This window comes from Dipodomys spectabilis, unplaced genomic scaffold (assembly GCF_019054845.1).
Source record: "Dipodomys spectabilis isolate Male_0828 unplaced genomic scaffold, ASM1905484v1 ptg000023l, whole genome shotgun sequence".
NCBI lineage: Eukaryota > Metazoa > Chordata > Mammalia > Rodentia > Heteromyidae > Dipodomys > Dipodomys spectabilis.
In genome coordinates this window covers 2,219,418-2,238,311 of record NW_024870700.1, presented here as the reverse complement: position 1 = coordinate 2,238,311, position 18,894 = coordinate 2,219,418, and the positions used below count along the sequence as shown (strand labels likewise).

Sequence of the window (18,894 nt, the reverse complement as noted above, 5' to 3'; positions counted from 1 at the left end):
TGGCTAAGATTACAAGCATGCCTAACTCCACTTGGCTAGAATCTGGGTTCTTTACTGATGTACCATGTACACATACTTTCTCAAGAAGAACAGGAAATGGCAGGTATTTTATGCAATAGGTAGATGGAGGTTTGCTGTGCTAAGCAACCAAAAGACAAATTGCATTTCATAAGAAGGATAAGAAAAAGCATTGTCTTGTTTCTCAAACAAAGTGAGTTGGATTTACTTTGTTCTACAGCTTCATATTTACTTCTGAACTCTAAACAAGTATTTCACAAAAGTGTGCTCTGATGGTGACACCCTGGGTTTGGTTAATTCCAGATGAACTTCATATTGCATTTGCACAATCATTCCTGAATTAAAAAAACCTGAACAATTCTTTCAATTTGGAAGGTACCAGGTAAACATTGTTTTTCTGACATACATGGTAGGCAATTCATAATCACCCTAATTGAGAGGCTGAAATAAAATATGGACTGAGAACTTATGGTCTGGGTGCTGCGGGGGGTGGTTGATAACAGTATTTCTGGAATGATAGTGGATAGGTAGGTCTAGGTTCTACTCTAAGGTTTCCTGTTTTCCATCAGAGAATGGCCTCCATCTATCTGTCGCTTCTCAATAAGGCCATGCATAAGAAGTAGTCATAACAGTGGTAGCAAAATGCTAGTGAATTCGAACTAAGGTGCCCATAGCTCATACCTGTGATCCTAGCTGCTCAGAAGGCTGAGATCTGAGGATTGAGGTTCGAAGCTATCCAGAGCAGTAAAAGTCATTGAGATTCTTGTCTTCCAACTACTCCCCCAAAGAACTGTGGCTCAAGTGATAGATAGAGCACCAGCCTTGAACCAAAAAGCCAAGGAATAACACCTAGTCCCCAAGTTCAAATCCCAGGACCAGCATACAAATATAGATAAAGAAAAAGAAAAAAAAAAAAGAAACATCACTAATGATCTCTTTGAGACAGGTAGCAAAAGCCGGTCACACAAAGTGATTTTGGCTATGAGGAGGAGGAGAGAGGGCTGACGCTGAAGGGTGGAACAGAGGAAGGGAGCAGAGCAGGCAGGGTCAGTGGGAGCCACTCCAGTCAGACTATAAACAGTAACAGACATTTCAACCCTGCCTCGTGTAAGGGGCTCATTGATTCACAAAGTTCCCTGACAGAAGGATGACGAGAAGCCCAGACAGAAAGGGTCTATTCATTCATTCAGAATACCAGCCCGCAGCCCCCATTGGCTCACACAATGGCTCCAGGCTGATGGGGAGGAGGGGGCCATGGCAGAGGGAGGAGGAGGAGGTAAAAATGAAAGAAAATGATGACTACAAGATTGTCGTGAAGAAATGTACAGCTGCACAGGCAATTGCATGCAAATGTGCCTTCCCATTTTAGCTTGTATAGTTAATGCTCTCAGAATCATCTATTTTTTTCTTTCATGTCATCCCCCTCCCCCACCTTCTTGCCTTGTCTTTTTTTTCTGGGCTCCCCACTTTTTCTCCGCTTCCCATCCACCATTCATAATCTTACCCCATTATGATCTACCTCTCTTAGCCATATTCATCTTGATCTCTGGCCCATCTCCACCCACGGCACCTGTATCCCATTTACCATCTATTCTATACAGGTGGCTCCTGACTCTTCTGGATTACTCCATCTTTCCTATCACCTGTCAAGGCTATTTCCCCAACTTGTATCTTTGTGCTTTCCTCCTCTCTTCCTCTCTTCAGCCTCTGCCTCAGCCTCTGCCTATTAGCGGGTAGTTACAACATTCCAATGAAGGCTGCTGTAAGGGGGGGTTGACCACTCCCCCACAGCCCCTCCTGTCAGTTTTCCAGTCTCCGACAGATGCAAAAATCCTTGGAAACGCTGTTCATTCATCCCTTTTGAGAGCACAAATATGAAGGAGGAGGGTGGGAAGTAGCCGTGAGATGGAGGACGGGAAGGAAACTGAAGTTATAAATAGGATAAAAGAAGATTGGGGAGAAAAAAAAATAAGTGGAGTATTTTTTCTCTCTTTCCCTTTTATTCAACACAGCTCCTAGGAAATATGCCACAGCTGGAGAAATCATTGTTCCATGTTTTCACCTACCTTTCTAATGACCCCACTATCACCTTCCAACCATCACCTAAACAAACTGGACCACAGCCCAGAAAGGATCCCTAGGACTCCTTCATCTGGACAGTTCACAAAGCAAAGAGGCTAGAATGACTTAAGGTGCTTGCAAGATATTCCCATCTGAGGAAGCCTGGCGAAGTGAGAGTTAGAGCCTATATCTGCAAAGAGATTGCCATTAACTGGTCAGGAGCCAAAGCCCCACCTAGAGTGGCCAAGGCCTACCATTTTCAGAGCCACAAAGGGGGCACCCAAGTCACCCAGCCTTCCCATGTGACCCCAAAGCCACAGGCTGGGTGACTCCAGCTTTCATCTCGAAACAATAAAGTGGACTATGGAAAGAAGACTACTTTATGCTGCCTGTAAGTCTCCGCATTTTAAAGCAGTCTACATTTATGAGACCTTCATGTGCTTCATAGACACTTTCTCATTAATACTGAAATAAAAATACAGTTTTTTTACCTTTGGGAACTTTGATAAGGAAGAGAATTAACAAATCATCTAAGAAGTTTACCTACTTCTTATTTGAGGTAGAGGACCATGTTGGGCATTGATAACTCATGTCTGCAACCCTAGCTACTCAAAAGGCTGAGCTGAGATCTAAGGATGGAGGCTTGAAGCCAGCCCCAGGCAGGAAAGTCCATGAGACTCTTATCTACAATTAACCACCAAAAAGACAGAAGTAGAGCTGTAGTTAAAATGATAGAGTGTTGGATTTGAGATAAAAAAAGTAAGGGGCAGTGCCTAGGCCCCAAGTTCAAGTCTCCTACACACACACATACACATACAACAATAGAAGACCATTTTTATTTGCTGTAAAGAAGAGACAGTCTTGACTGGGTGCCAGTGGCTCATGCCTGTAATCCTAGCTACTGAGGAGGCTGAGATCTGAGCATGGTGGTTCAAAGCCAGTCCGGGCAGGAAAGTCTCTGAGACTCTTATCTCCAATAAACCAGTAGAAAACCAGAAGTGGCGCTGTGGCTCAAGGGATAGAGTGCTCGCCTTGAGCTGAAGAGCACAGGGACAGCACCCAAGCCCAGAGTTCAAGCCCCATGGTGGCAAAATTTAAAAAAAAAGAGGAAGAAGAAGAAGAAGAAGAAGAGGAGGAGGAGGAAGAAGAGTCTCATTTTGAGGCCTTAGTCAAGTTCAGAGACAGTCTTAGTTACTAATAAGGTATAAATTGTAGCAAGAAGATGTATAATGAGAGCTGGAAGTTTTTTGGGTAACTTTAACCTCAGTTGCTCTGAGAGATACAAAATTTAAGCCTTGTGTTCTTGTGTTCAATAATCATACAAATAAGGATACAACCTTTTTGATCTTCTGCCTACACAAATATTATCCATTTTGGTTTAGAATTTTTAAAGGTCACTGTTATTCACATCTTCATATTTTAAGTCCTTAAGTTGAATAGGTATATAAAATATTCTCAACCTCCTCATGAAGTAGATACATAGTGAGGGCATTTGTGTTTGAGGATGAAGGATCAAAGATACAAAACAGAATATGATTGCATAAATGTTATTATGTCTGAAATCCAGGGTACTATCAAAGAATCCCTGAAAAATCAATGGCTAGTAAGTGAGGAGAATATGGGACACAGAGACTGAATTCACTCTTTCCTAGAGAAGAAACAGGCCATTGGAAAGTAGCCCCTCTGGCTTCTTTGACTGCGCTGGGCAGGCCCTATTAAGTGTTGTCCCAGCTTACCATGTGCTATGTCTATTTCTGATGACATGGTCATTAAAGCCAACATTTTTTTTATTTCTTTACTGTTATAAAAGTTGATATTGAACTAAAAATAAACAAATAAATTGCATTTAAGTTAGCTTGCAGAGGCTCACCTTACTCCATAGCTTCACCCAGGTAATTCCTCAAAATTATATTGTTTTCACAAGAGTAGGGACAGTGAGATGTTTGGAACTCATCCTGGTGAAAATCAAATTCGGACTGGTTTTGGTATTAGGATATACATCAGACCGTGGGTTCCAGGAAACCTAATCTGAATATCTGATTCATGATTCTGAACTCATCACATTTTACAGTTTGTGTTTTTGTTTTGGAAATAAAAAGGGAGAGGCTAGAAAGCAAACAAAGGAAGAATAGAATCTGTGAGAAACCAAATAGGTCCTGAAGACAGAAGGGAGGAAAGAACTTTGCACTGATCAGGCTCTGGAGAAAATAGTTCTGGTCATTCTAGAAAGCTCTGCGGGAATCTGATTCCTGCTCACCAGAGGGCAGCACTGCCAACCAGCAGCCCAGGAAGAAGAGGAAATGAAAGGAGGAGCTGGAAGGAGAATGGGAGGAGCTGGCATGGAGACAAGAAGGAAGGACTGGAGAGACGGACTGAGGAAGAGGCAGCCAAGCGCAGGTGGGCAAAGGCAGAGAACAGTGGAAAAGATGAGAAACGATGGTCCACAAACCCACACACCTGTGTTTTTCCAATCCATTCTTTATGGTAGCAGAACCTGTAGGCCCTTTGTCAATAGGCCCGACATGGTGTCATAGAAACGGGTGTCAGGAAATACATAGAAGACAACACTATTTACAAAACAGAGAGCTAAAGTGACCTCTTTGGGACCCATTCTTAGATTCGTGTCTTCCTGTTGAACAAAATAAAATAAAGCAAAATGATGCAGAGGCAGGGGCTTTCCATTAGAACAATAGTCCATACCCACGCAAGCCATGGCAGCTGTAACTTCAGAGAATGCACGCGTGCCTCACCAGTTTCCCTTGTCTTTCAACTCTATCCTCGTTCCCAGCTCCTGTTGATGTTCCTACCTGAGCCGCAGTGTTCGAGACCCGTGGGAACTTCCTGGGTAGCCATCTCATCCCAGAATGGGTAGTAAAGTCTTTGCTGGTGGTGATAATTCATCTGGAAAGTATAGGTCATTCGAGGATCTTCAAAGGTATTGACAGGTCCCTGCCTCTGTGACCAGGAAAAACAAAAAGGAGATATATATATATATATATACACACACACATATATATATATATACATGTATATACATATACATGTATATATATACATATACATCTCTATATATTTACTATGACTTCATTATTATTATTCTCCAGTTACATGTGAGTAGGGATAAACTATCAATGATAGAACAGCATCCACTATTGATTTCCTTCCCCTTTATCCCCCAAGTGCATGGCAAATGAAGAGAATTTCTTTTTTTTTTTTTTAATTTTATTTTATTTGAGAACATACTGTACAGAGGGGTTACAATTACATGGGCAGGATAATGCATACATTTCTTACCAAGCATTGCAGCCTCCTCCTTTGTTTACCCTTCACCTCCCTTCCCAGCCTCCCCCCTCCCCCCCACCCAATCCTTCCCCCCTCTCCCCCCACACACCGACATTGTAAAGCTCATTTTTGACATGACATTTTGTACTTCTCATTGTTGCAACAGGTCCACCTGAATCCTTAAACGACTTGTTTGTCCCCATCTCCTCCACAAGTTATACTGACATCAAATATAGTGAAAGCGGGGGTTACACTGTGGGGGAGGGACATACAAAGCAACAAAGAAATAATCTTATAAATGTGTTAGAAACACATGCATGAAAAAAAAACATTTAAATACATATTTAAGGGTTCGTTTTCCTAACATCACATTATCTGACCTTTCCCGCTTGACTCATACCTATACTATACTATACTCATACCTATACTAGATATTGCAAATAAGGGAAACCATGGGACCTATGTTTCTTTGGGCCTGGCTTACTTCACTTAATATAATTTTTTCCAAGCCTTTCCATTTCCTAACAAATGGGGAAATGTCATTCTTTCTGATGGAGGCATAGAATTCCATTGTGTATATATACCACATTTTCTTGATCCATTCATCTACTGAGGGGCATCTGGGTTGGTTCCATATCTTAGCTATGGTAAATAATGCTGCAATAAACATAGTTGTGCTGGTAGCTTTAGTGTGGTCTTGTTTGTAAACATTTGGGTAAATGCCCAAAAGTGGGATTGCTGGGTCATAGGGGAGTTCTATGTGAAGTCTTTTGAGGAACCTCCATACTGCTTTCCAAAATGGTTGAACAAGTTTACATTCCCACCAACAATGAAGTAAGGTTCCTTTCTGTCCACATCCCCTCCAGCATCTGTTGTTGTTAGAGTTCTTGATTTTTGCCGTTCTAACTGGAGTGAGGTGATATCTCAATGTTGTTTTGATTTGCATTTCTTTTATGGCTAGGGATGTTGAACATTTCTTCATGTGTCTATTGGCCATCCTTCTTTCTTCTTCAGAGAAGTTTCTCTTTAAGTCTTTCGCCCACTTATTTATTGGGCAGTTGTTTCTTTGAGGATTTGTTGTTGGGGGGTTTAATTTTTTGAGTTCCAAGTATATTTTAGATATGAGACCCTTGTCCATTGTATGGCTAGTAAAGATCTTCTCCCAATCGTGGGCTTTCTATTGATCTTGCTAGCTATGTCATTTGCCCTGCAGAAGCTCTGCAACTTTATGCAATCCCATTTGTCCAACCTTTCTTTGATTTGTTGTGTTTCCGGGTCTCTATTCAGAAAATTTTGGCCGGAGCCAAGGAGACCTAGGGTTTCTCCTATTCCATCCTGTAATGTTTTCAGAGTGTCTGCTTTGAGTTCAAGGTTTTTGATCCATTTGGAGTTGATTCTGGTGCAGGGTGATATATAAGGATCTAGCTTTAGTTTTCTACATGTAGTTAACCAATTTTGCCAGCACCATTTACTGAAGAGGCTGTCTTTCTTCCATTCTATTGTTTTAGCTCCCTTATCGAAGATTAGATGGCTATAGGTCTGTAGGTTCATTTCTGGGTTTTCAATTCTATTCCATTGGTCCTGAGGTCTGTTCTTATGCCAATACCAAGCTGTTTTGATTACTATGGCTTTATAGTAGAGTTTGAAATTTGGTATTGATATTCCTCCAGCAGTGTTCTTTCCGTTGAGGAGCGTTTTTGCTATTTGGGGTCTTTTATTGTTCCATATGAATTTTTGGATTGCCTCTTCTATTTCCTTGAAGAAAGAGGGTGGAATTTTGATAGGTATTGCGTTGAATTTGTAGATAGCCTTGGGAAATATTGCCATTTTCACAATGTTAATCTTTCCAATCCAGGAGCATGGGAGATTTTGCCATTTTCTAAGTTCTGTTTTGATTTCCTTTTTCAGGTTTTTAAAGTTTTCATCATAGAGGTCCTTCACTTCTTAAGTTAATTCCTAGGTATTTTATTTTTTGTGGGGCTATTACAAATGGAGTTGCTTTCCTAATTTCAGCCACACTTTTCTCATTGTTGGCATACAGAAAAGCCATTGATTTTTGGGGGTTAATTTTATAACCTGCTACTTTGCCAAAGTTTTGAATCAGCTTGAGTAATTTGGGAGTGGAGTCTATGGGATTCTTTAAATACAAGATCATGTCATCTGCAAAGAGGGAGAGTTTTATTTCTTCTTTCCCTATTTGGATCTCCTTTATGTTTTCATCTTGTCTTATTGCTGTAGCTAGGCATTCTAATACTAGATTGAAGAGAAGTGGAGAGAGTGGGCATCCTTGTCTTGTTCCTGAGTTAAGAGGAAATGGCTTTAGTTTTTCACCATTGAGTATAATGCTGGCTGTAGGTTTGTCATATACAGCCTTTATTGTATTGAGGAATGTTCCATGGATTCCTAATTTTTCCAAAACCTTCATCATAAAGGGGTGTTGGATCTTGTCAAATTGAAGAGAATTTCTGACTCAAGCTATGACTATCTTCATCTCCTCCCATTTCTTCACACATTTAAGGACTACCTTTTATCATCTTCAAATAAAGGTTCGCAGTTGGGTTGGGAGCATATTTAACTTGATGGTAGAGTGCTTGCTTAACATGTATAAGACCCAGGACCCCACCCACCAAGACTCATAGTTAACAACAGGACAGAATATGAATTATTTTAAATATATACACTCTTAGCTTTTTTTGGGGGGGGGGAGGGAGTCTGGTCATGGGGCCTGGACTCTGGGCCTGGGTGCTGTCCCTCAGCTCTTCAGCTCAAGGCTAGTGCTCTACCACTTGAGCCACAGCGCCACTTCCGGCTTTTATCTTTTTGCTTACGTGGTGCTGAGGAATCGAACCCAGGGCCTCATGCATGCAAGGCAAGCGCTCTACCATTGACCACCTTCCCAGCCCGTACTCTTAGCCTTTTATTTTTAGGGTACCTTACTCTAAAAGAAAAACAAACATGAAACAGTCTTCTGCCAAGCCATTCCAATATATAGAAGTGATAAGTGGCACATGCCAAAAAGAAAATGAAAAATGGTTTGTTGCTAATAGCTGACACTTGTAAACCTAGCTAGCCACGTAAGTGGCTGAGATCCAGAGGATCATGAAGCTAGCCTGAGCAGAAAAGCCCATGAGACTCCATCTCTAAAGCAACCAACAAAAAGTCATGGCTCAAGAGGTAGAGCACTCACTAAGCAAGCAGGCTGAGCAAGCACAAGGTTCTAAGTCCAAACATGTGTACTACCACAAGAAATAAAATAAATAAAAATAAATACAGACCTATTTCATGAAATTCATCTCATGTTTTTTTCCGCTAGTGAGGGTAGGTGGTAATGACATTGGTTGTTAGACAAGATTTTCTTCCAATATGTGGGGATTTATGTCATAAAACAGATAGCCCAGCACTGTCTAATGAAGATAGATGGCTATGGGAAAGGCCATGATGTATAGTGTGTAAAACCTTACCTTCTGAATTCAGAGGAAGTCAGATGTACATAGATTCAACTCTTGGCTTCACCACTTATTAATGTGAGTCTGATCTGCTTCTTAAGCTAAACTTCATTTTACTCAGTTATTAAGTGGGGCAAATACCACTTACTTCACCAAGTAAAAGCCATGTACATGAAATGATATGCATAAGAACATTATATGTAAAGCAAAATAAAAGGGCTGATTGTGGTTCATGCCTGTAGTCCCAGCTACTCTGTAGGCTGAGACAAAGGAATCACAGCTGTGAGGCTAGCTTGGGAAAAAGCTGGAGACTCTACCTGAGAAATGATGTAATAGCAAGAAGACCGGATCCATGCTGCAAGAGCAGAACACAAGGGCCTGAGCTCAGGTCTTAGGATTGCCAGAATAAAATTAAAATAAAACAAGAAGCTGTTCCATAAACGTACTCATTATACATGCGAAATTCAAGATAGCTGACCCTCAATCATAAGTAGGTATCATTTAGCATTTCTTATATAAAGCAAGCGAGGTAAATATTATGATTATAAAAAGGGAGGCAGATTCATGGAACAATTTTCCGGAGAGTAAGAATCTAAGCTGTACTAGCTCATCATCAGCGTTCCTTTATCCCTATACTCTCATGGCCCTTCCACGGCCGTGGGAACCCGGACCCCAATGAAGAGAAACAAAACTCTGCAAAGAAGTTAATGTGATTAAAACAATTGATGGGAAGTGCTAAGGAATGCACCTCTTAGGGGCCACGGACAGAAGATAGCCTAATAGATTCTCTAATTGTAGGATCTGATGCTGGCTTTCCCCTTGAGCATATAAGAACTCAGCCCATTATTTTACATTCAGTCACTTACCACATACTCCCTTATTTTGCAGTGGTCCACCCCTGCTCTCAAAAGCTCAGTTAAAAAAAAAAAGAAAGAAAAAGCAATAGAACATAGTGAGGTGTCCCTGGCTCACACCTGTTATCCTAGCTACTTAAGAGGCTGAGATCTGAGGATGCAATTCATAGCTAGTCTGGGCAGGAAAGTCCATGAGACTCTGATCTACAATTCACCACCACAGAGCAGGAAGTGGATCTGTGGTTAAAATGGTAGAGAGCCAGCCTTGAAGAAAAAAGCTAAGGGACAGTGCCCCAGCCTTGAGTTCAGGTCTCAGTACTGGCCCAAACAACAACAAAAACAGAAACAATATATTGGCACAGAGAAAAGTGACCATTGAACCCTAAATGTAGAAGAAGGCACTGTGCCCAATGTAAGACCCCATGAAGGTGGATCTTGTATGTGCTAATACTCATGAAGTTATTTAAGCTGGTACTGGATGGCATTTACTTTGGGACTGTTTATCTTCCACCTGCTCTGAAGGTACTGAGAACACAGTACTAACAATTCCTCAACCCTCCAACAAACACATCTTGAGGACTAAATGAAGATCAAGGCTAACATTCTTGGCCTTCTGCTGCCAGGAAGCCTGAGAAACTAAGAAAGATTTTCTACCATTTTTTACCTGTATGTGTTTTAAACCAAGAGGTTTGGGGAAATTATCACACACACACACACACACACACACACACACACACACACACACACACACACACACTCACACACAAATCAAAACACTGCAAGCGTCAGTGAGATATAGTTTCCTGAATTCTGGCTTCAAACCATTTTGCTGACAACTTCTTTTAATACTGTGAGCTCCTAGAGTGACTGCTGAGAGACCTTCTTCTGATTCTCCAACAATAAGCAGTCATCCATAACACTTGGAAACAGTCCATACAAGACACATTTATTTCTCTGTGAGATGCTTTTCTCCAATGAAGCACCAAAAAAGCCGGGAGTGGAGCTGTGACTCCAACAGTAGAGCACTAGCCCTGAGCACAAAAGCCCAAGGACAGTGCCCAATCCCTGAGTTGAAGCCCCAATAAACAAACAAAAAACCCACACAACACATTTCTTAGATGTATATAAGTCACACTATGGGCTCTCAATTCTATCCCTCAGATCCCTTCTCTGAATTCAATATCAAGCGTCAAAGTCCTAGGAACAGGATCTCAAGGGAGAGAATTTTGGCTCTAAATGGTATGAAGGAGAACTCTAAGTTACCCATCTCTTTCTTCTGTTTTTAAATTTATTTTTTATTGTCAAGGTGATATACAGAGAGGTTGCAGTTACATAAGTAAGATAATAAGTACATTTCCTATTAAGCTTGTCACCCCTTCCCTCATTTTCCTCCTACTTATCCTCCCCCCTACTACCCATCTCCCCATAGTGTCTTGTGTAGATCACTGTTGCATTGGCTACCCCCTTGCCCTTTGTCTCACCATTCTGTTGTTCTCATACCTTTCTTCTTTTGGGTCACAAATGTCCATGGCTTACTGAAAGCAAAAGATCCTTTGAAGGCGGTGACTGGTAGAGTTAAGTGTGGTGTTCTTGTAAGGTGGTAGTAAATCGTGTCAGTAGGATTTTTGTGCCATGATAGAGGGGAGTGGAAATAGGAGCTTTGTCAGAGGGCAGCAGAAAGAATAACTAGAAACCTTGCAAGCAGATGATGGGCTGTGTGTTACAGGCCCTGCTATAGTGGCAGGTGATTGAGATGGGTAGAATTCAACATAAGGAAAGTATGAGTTTTCTTTGCTATGGAAAGATCACTGAAAAGGCAAGGCTTAATATACCTAGAGGTATTGTGGGGAAAACTATCAACTAGAGGGTAGAGAAACACAGTGGGGTTCAGGTCTGCAAAACAGCTGTGTTGGTAATGAAGGCCAGCTTACTATGTCTGTAGGACAACCAGGGATGGTATCAGCTTCATTTTATGTCACTGCCTTTTTGGGTAGAGCATCTTCTGTTCCTCAAAGAGGTTCTTTCGTCAAGAGGGATAGCTCATCTTTATTTATAAATAGAACTAGGCTTATTTATTAATTATCTATTTATGCTTGTGCTGGTCCTGGGGTTTGAACTCAGGGCATTGGCACTCTCCTTGGGCTTCATTTGCTCAAGGCTAGAGCTCTACCACTTGAGCCATACCTCTATTTCCAGCTTTTATTTTTTAAGTAGTTAATTGGAAATAAGAGTCTCACAGACTTTCCTGCCTGAGCTGGCTTCAACCTATGATTCTCAGATCTGAAACTAGAGGCGTGAACCACTAGTGCCCTGTAAAACTATGTATTTTTAAAAGATGTATTTTCTCTGGCTCCCAATAGAGCCAGAGGACTGTTCATTAAAGAATGACTTTATGTCTTTAATGTCCAAGTCTCCCATAGGCCACCAGCATCCTTGCTAATGGATGTCACTGTCAATGATCTGTTATCTAGACACCTGCCTGTTTCTTTGACATTTCATCAACTGACTTAAAAACTATATCATAGCGTATGAAAGTGCCATTTTTACTCAAAGAGAACCACTTCACGAATTCCAATTCATTATGAAACTGCCCTACTTGAGGAGAAAGAAGCCAGTTATCAGTAGGTTTGAAATCTGGGTGGCAAAGCTCTTAACTCGTTGAATTTAAAAGGCACCACCCAAAACAATCTCTTCATTGACACCTTCCTTTCTAGGCTGTATCCAGAGATGAGTCAATGAGTTGTGAGCCACACACCCAATCTCTGCCACCGTTTTAAGGAAACCATCTGACAGTTTTTCACTCTTCCTCCCAAATGTTACTGATGAAAGGAACCAACAGACATCTCACGGCTGTTGGCACCAGCTGGCAGGCGAAGGCCCCTACAGACAACAGTCCCTGTTCATTCTCACCACAATCTTGCACCATTACTATTTTCATCTCCATTTCACAAGATGGAGACTTTAAGAGTGTAAGCACATATCCAAAGGCCATGCTCCTAATAAAATAATGAAGACCTAAGTATAACCCTGCTCTGTTAGATTTCAAATTCTTTCTCCCACCTCTACAACATGAAGTTGTGTGAGGCAATAGTTTGCTCAAAAATAACGGTTGAGCCAGATGCTGTTGGCTCATGCCTGTAATCCCAGCTACTCAGGAGGCTGAGATCTGAGGATCACAGTTTGAAGCTAGCCTGGACATAAAAGTTCCTGTGAGACTCTTACTCAAAAACTGGAAGTGGTGTTGTGGCTCAAATTGGTAGAGCTCTAGCCTTGAGTAAAAGAGCTCAAGGATAGTACCCAGGCCCCCATCACTGAACCCCCCCCCAAAAAAAAGTTGGAAACCAGGTGCCTGTAATCCTAGCTACTCAGGGGGCTGAGATCTGAGGGTTGCAGTTCAAAGCCTGGGCAAGGAAGTCTGTAAGACTCTTACCTCCAGTGAACCAGCAAAAAAGGCTAGAAGTGGATTTGTGACTCGAGTACTAGCCCAGGCCCTGAGTTTAAGCCTCAGGACCAACACACACACACACACACACACACACACACACACACACACACACACACACACACACACGCTCTGTTGAAGAATGTTGGTGGCTACTCAGTTGAGATATAAGGATCACAAACCTTGTTTGTGCCCTCTCCCTTACTCCATGGCTCACACTTCAGGGTCATGGAGTGGGAATTTTCCATCTCTCCTTCTCCACTGCCTGCAGCTAATGTCTCCAGGGTCATCTCTTCCACTTCCGTCTTCTGCCTTGCCACATTCATTTGCTCATTGGCTTCCTTCTCTCCCCCACCCCTCTCCAAAGTCCTACAAAATTGGAAAAGAGGAACCAGGAGAATAGTTTTATGAGACCAAATCACAAACTTATGAGGTCAGTGAATCTAAGGAGAATGTGTGCGAGCTATTCTTCAGCTAGTCTCTCTGGCTTTAGCCTGCGAAGTGCAGGTGGTTCATTCTCCTGCACTTATAAGCTCTTCTTTCACTTTCCTCGCATGTCTCCCCATGTGTTAACTCTCCTTTCCTTTGGTTATCTCCAGAATCCTGGGGCTTAACCCCAGGCCATAAATGGAGAACACAATCAACATTTTTAAGATAATGCAATGTCTAAGCACATTTTAAAGCCAGAAGTGAAGCTGAGTCCATGCTGGGTGAATGAATCCTGGGACTAGAATTGGTGTACTGTTTTCTAGGAAGTCAGGGATACTCTTGCAGTGGAGCAGAAAGACTCTAGAGCAGGAAGCTTGTGTTCAAATCCTGTCTACCTCCCAGGAGCTGTGTAATCTGTGGCCTGTCACTTAATCTCCCTAAGCTTTGTTTCCTGTGGAGCTCGGCCCTGACAACCTGACCTCTGGGTTCCTTGCTAACTCAAAGGCTCGGTTGTGCTGACCTACCTACATTCTCCTCTTGATGTTGGATTGGACAATCTTCCTCAGACTAACAACCCCACAGAGCAAAGAAGCCTAGGGAGAGCCAAAAGTGGTCAATTGTAGTGCCAATTCATGACAGTGTCCCCTTAAAAAAATATTCAAGCTTCCCTGAAACCATACCCAAACATGGCTTTGCTCTCACGGATCCCATGTTTCAGGAAAGTACCTTGGTAGTACAGTTACCAAACTCTTGCATGGCAGGGACTATAACACATAGTATAACACACAGGCCCTACTTTAGCTTAAACTCTTTACCTCTTTGTATACAGTCACTCCTTCCTTGACTCGAGGTAGAGCAACACTGATTTCTAACTTAGACTCTTCTTTCTCTGCATATGGTATCTTCTTACACTTACTAGACATGGTATGTACAGAGCTGCTAAGAAGGATTTGGCTGGGGTGTGCTTGGCCTCAGAATGAATGGCAGATTGGTGATGCGTCTTGGGGGTATCATCATTCTGCTCTGTTGGAGGCAAAGGGAGGGAGGCAGAGTAGAAGTCCTCCCTAGCTCTCCTGAGCATGCCTGTTTATCAAGAACAGGGGACTAGGGGTGGTGTGGACACCAGGAGAGGCCGGAACAGACAAAATAGGAAACTCTCAAAGGGCAATTTAATTTTAGACTCAAGGCCAGGAAATTCTTCTTAAAACAATAGGAATGATAGGCCTGCCTAGGCCTTGATGAAAGGGCAGACCTGACCCACTGCAGGGTTTTGAAAGAAGAAACATCTGAAGCCCGGGGGGGGGGGGGGGGGGGGGGGAGGGACATATCTGAACATCTAATTGTGCTTTTCAATTTCTTTTAATCAATTAATTGATCTTTTTTAAAAAAGTTTTTGGTGCCAGTACTGAGGTTTGAACTCATATCCTGGGAGCTGTCCCTTAGCTTTTTCACTCAAGGCTGGTGTTCTACCAGTTGAGCCACAGATGTATTTCCAGCTTTTTGGAAGTCAGAGTGTCACAGACTTTTCTGCCTAGGCTGGCCTTGAACCATGGTCCTCAGATCTCAGCCTCCTGAGTAGCTAGGATTACAGGAGTGAACCACCTGCCCTTGGCTAATTATGCTCTTGTGTAGACCATCTGGTTAGCTCACTGTCAGTGAGGGCCACACTCAACACTAGCACTGCACCTCATGCCAGCCAGGAACCAGCCAAGAGTACAATGACCTCCCCACACAGCAGGCATTGGCTGAGACACATGGAAGATAGGGCAAGAAAGGGCTTCTGAGGACCAGAGCACATCCCTGTTCCCTGCTGAGAAGTCTTAGATGAGATGTCACTTGTCAGCTCCCAGGATATCCGAATTACAGGAACTCAGCATGAAGCCTGCATATCAATGCTGTGGCACCACTGAGTGACAGGCAGGTCTCCATTGGCATGAGGCATATGGTGGCACTGAACCAGAGCCTTGAGGAAGGACACAGTCAGGAGGGACCTTCTGCTACTGCTACATACCGACAGTACTATCAGTACTGTGATTTGCTTGGTGGTGTACATGAGTTTTGACTCTTTCCTAAATCAGAAAGGCCATTTTCCCCCACAAACAAAGTGCATGGATATGAGTCAATTTTTTTCTTATATCGCACCAATATTTGTTTTTCAATTGAATAAGGATGTGTTTGGAGGTAAGGAATTGTTGTGCTTTGAATATCACTGATGTGATAGTAGTAAAAGGTAGTTGTCTAGGAAGTGGGTGGGGAGGAGGGGAGGCTCAGTCCCTTCCATTCCTTCCATCAAGAACACCGTGTTTATTCATCCATTCCAGATACAGCAACAATGTGCCATCTTGGAAGCAGAGTCTGGGATCCTCACTGACCTTAAAATCTACCAGAAACTTGATATGGATTTTTCCAGAACTACAATCGGTCACTTCCTGTATTTATAATTACCTACCCTCCGGTGCTTAGCTATAGCCACACAAATAGACAGGAGTATTCTGTGCCAAGAGCCAGGAAACATGGGCCACACTCCATCTATTTTCTATTTTGTAAACTGGAGCAGGTCATTTAACCTCTTAGCACCTTCATTTTCTGATGACATGGACTTCTTTTCACTTCTCTGACTCTGAAATGTGCTCATTTGTACTGACAGAATCTGGCAATTTAGAGAACTCACACTTTCTAAGGTCCTTGCTCTTTGTTTTTGTCAATTTCTCACCTGCCACTGAGAGTTTTAAGTATAAACAATTCCCTCCACATTCTGTTGCAATGATCTCTTCAAGAATAAAGCCATCACCACCTTAAGCAGTAGAGTGAAAAATCCTTTTCTGGATTCTTACTTTCTTTTCGTTGTATCTTTCCATTTTTTTTCTAATCCCAAATGCATTGCCTATGGGTCTCCAGGATTCCCGCAGACAAGGAAGAGAATCCACATCTGGGAGCACTCAGGATCACTGTAGACAAAGCCCAGGTCAGCAGCGACTCCCCTGTGAACATGCCCAAATTCTGGGATCCTGTGGCCCACAGGTAGAGGTGAAGAGAGTACCACTAGCTGGAGCCCTGGGTAAAAAGAGAATTGCTGCTCAATGAGGTACAATTAAACCAATTACTCAAGAGAAGAGAACCAGGGGCCTGTATACCACTGGCCCATGACTAGAGAACTTGAATCAAGTAGTAAGAGAGCTTATTACTCATTCAGGGTCACAATGAAGCAAAGAGGTTTCCCAATAAGAAAGAATGTCTCCATTTTTTACCCCATCTTGCTCTGGTAACATCCTTATATGGACAACAAGTCCATATTATCATTGTTCCCAGGCATCTATATAAAATGATCAAAAAGCCCAGGCCAGGTGTCAGTGGCTCATGCCTGTAATCTTAGCCACTTTTGAGGCTGAGATCTGAGGATCAAAGTTCAAAGCCAGCCTGGGCAGGATAGTTTGTGAGACTCTTATCTCAAGTAACCAGAAAAAAAGCCAGAAATGGAGGTGTGGCTCAAGAGGTACAGTGCCAGCCTTGAGTATAAAAGTTAAGGGACAGTACCAAGCACTGAGTTCAAGCACCAATACGGTGTGTGTACACACATGCATACTACACACACAAACACACACACACACATACATACACACACACACACACACACACACGTCAAAAATAAAAAAGGAAGACCTAGTGGACAAAGGGGAAAAAAGAATTAATGAAGGCCATTTTTGTGGAGTTACTTGTTAAGCACTATCTCCCTTAAGCCTCCCAGTGGCCTTCCTCTATAAGCTTCGATATCCACAGAGGTTATCCTTCATCTAAGGTTCTGTGTGTGGCTAAGGAATTAGAGACTAGAATTTAACACAGGTCTTTCTGACTCTAAAACCCAAGAGATTTCCATTTGGAGTGTCTAGGGTGCTGTTATGATTTGAGTGTCTCCATTCAGATAATTTTGTGGGACTATCAAGAGTCCTCTGCTCTCCTGAATGAATTAATGCTACTGTTACAGAAGAAGCTTCCTGATTCAAAAAAAAAGGTGAAGAGAATGAGTTCAGCCCTGCCCCACCTCCCTCCGCCATATTCTCTTTCATTATGTAATTTTTTTCCTCCATATTAGGCTGTAGCAAAAAGACCTTCACCAGATGAAGCCCCAACAAGCCTCCAGAACTGTGAGCTAAATGAATACATTTAAAAATAAATAAATAAATTTCCCAGTCTCAAGCCTTGTGATCTAGTAGCAGAAAATAAAGTCAGGTGTATCTCACAGCTACCTGGCCCAAGACTAAAGGTTTTAGTTAATGTCTGTTGTCAGACAAGGAAGGAGTACATGCAGGAAGTCCCTTTTCTGCCTCACTAGAGTGATTAAAGATGCAAATAAGAATTGTGTATAAATCAGTTGTCAATAGATCCATCGATCAGGGAAGAGAGGAAGAAGAGATAAAAAGGAGGATCTGCCCAAACCACGGAGAGATTGCCAAGACCCTCTGAAAGGCAGAGTTTGAGAGCCATAGCCTGGAGTTCAGTTTTGAACTGCTTTTAGCTGAGCCTCATAGCTGGGCTATTCCCCTTCCCAACCAAATTGAGCTTCCAGAGGCTCTCTGGCATTGCTCAGGCCGATGACACAGACCCCAGAGGTAGCCAGGGACTGAGGACCCCCCCTCGCATCCTTCCCAAGCTGACATCAGCCCTGTGTGCCTGAATTCATTTCCACCACCCTGTCCTTTGCGTGATCAAGTGTCATGATTCTTTGTCCTGTACAGCAAGAACAATCATCTAAAAAACTGCGTGCTCAATGATCAGTCAATAAATTCACAAGTCAAAGAAAGAAAAAGCCTTTCGTTGAAACAGCCCCTGTTTTCATTGAAAAAATAAAGGTACTGAATTTATAAGAGAAATACGTTTGATTTAGATGAGAGGGTGATCGGTTCTCAATGTTACCCCATCCTTCAGCCAGCAGGAATATCCCCTGATGGGGCCTATCCTAAGGAAGTCTGGAATTTGGGGATATCTATTGAACCCCTTGAATATTTATGTGGCCTAGCACCCTGGACATCCACTCTTACCAGGTCCCAGGTCCCAAGTACAGTGCTATGTCCCCAAAAGCACCCAGCTCCACAAGGAGATGAATGGGAAGTTACTATGCCTGTCCTCTAAGCAGCTTTAGGTGCTTCCTAAAGTCCCTAGGGCCCCAGGATCACTGATCCCTGAGGCTCAGCTCCCCACATCCTCCCTACCAAGGCCTAGGACATGTTTGGTCAAAGGAAGAGTGGCCCAGGTCCCTCAGGTCTGCTCTCCCCAGCGGGGCCAGCGCGGTGGCCTGAGGAGAATGACGCAGGGTGAGGACCGATGAGCCAGCACTGGAGGGACTTCCAGGGCCCAGGAGGGCAGA

At 42.7% G+C, this 18,894-nt stretch overlaps 1 protein-coding gene across 1 annotated transcript in view; it reads right to left on the bottom strand.

Annotated features, from left to right (window-relative positions):
• Positions 1 to 1,744: 1,744 nt before the first annotated feature.
• Positions 1,745 to 18,894, bottom strand: part of LOC122104159 (transforming protein p68/c-ets-1-like) — a 51,399-nt gene continuing 34,249 nt past the window's right edge. Inside the window, exons 3-4 of the mRNA XM_042674865.1 lie at positions 4,887 to 5,034; positions 1,745 to 1,875 (exon numbers count right to left, since the gene is read on the bottom strand). Coding sequence (XP_042530799.1) covers positions 1,745 to 1,875; positions 4,887 to 5,034 — 279 coding nt within the window. The remainder of the gene's footprint in view (positions 1,876 to 4,886; positions 5,035 to 18,894) is intronic.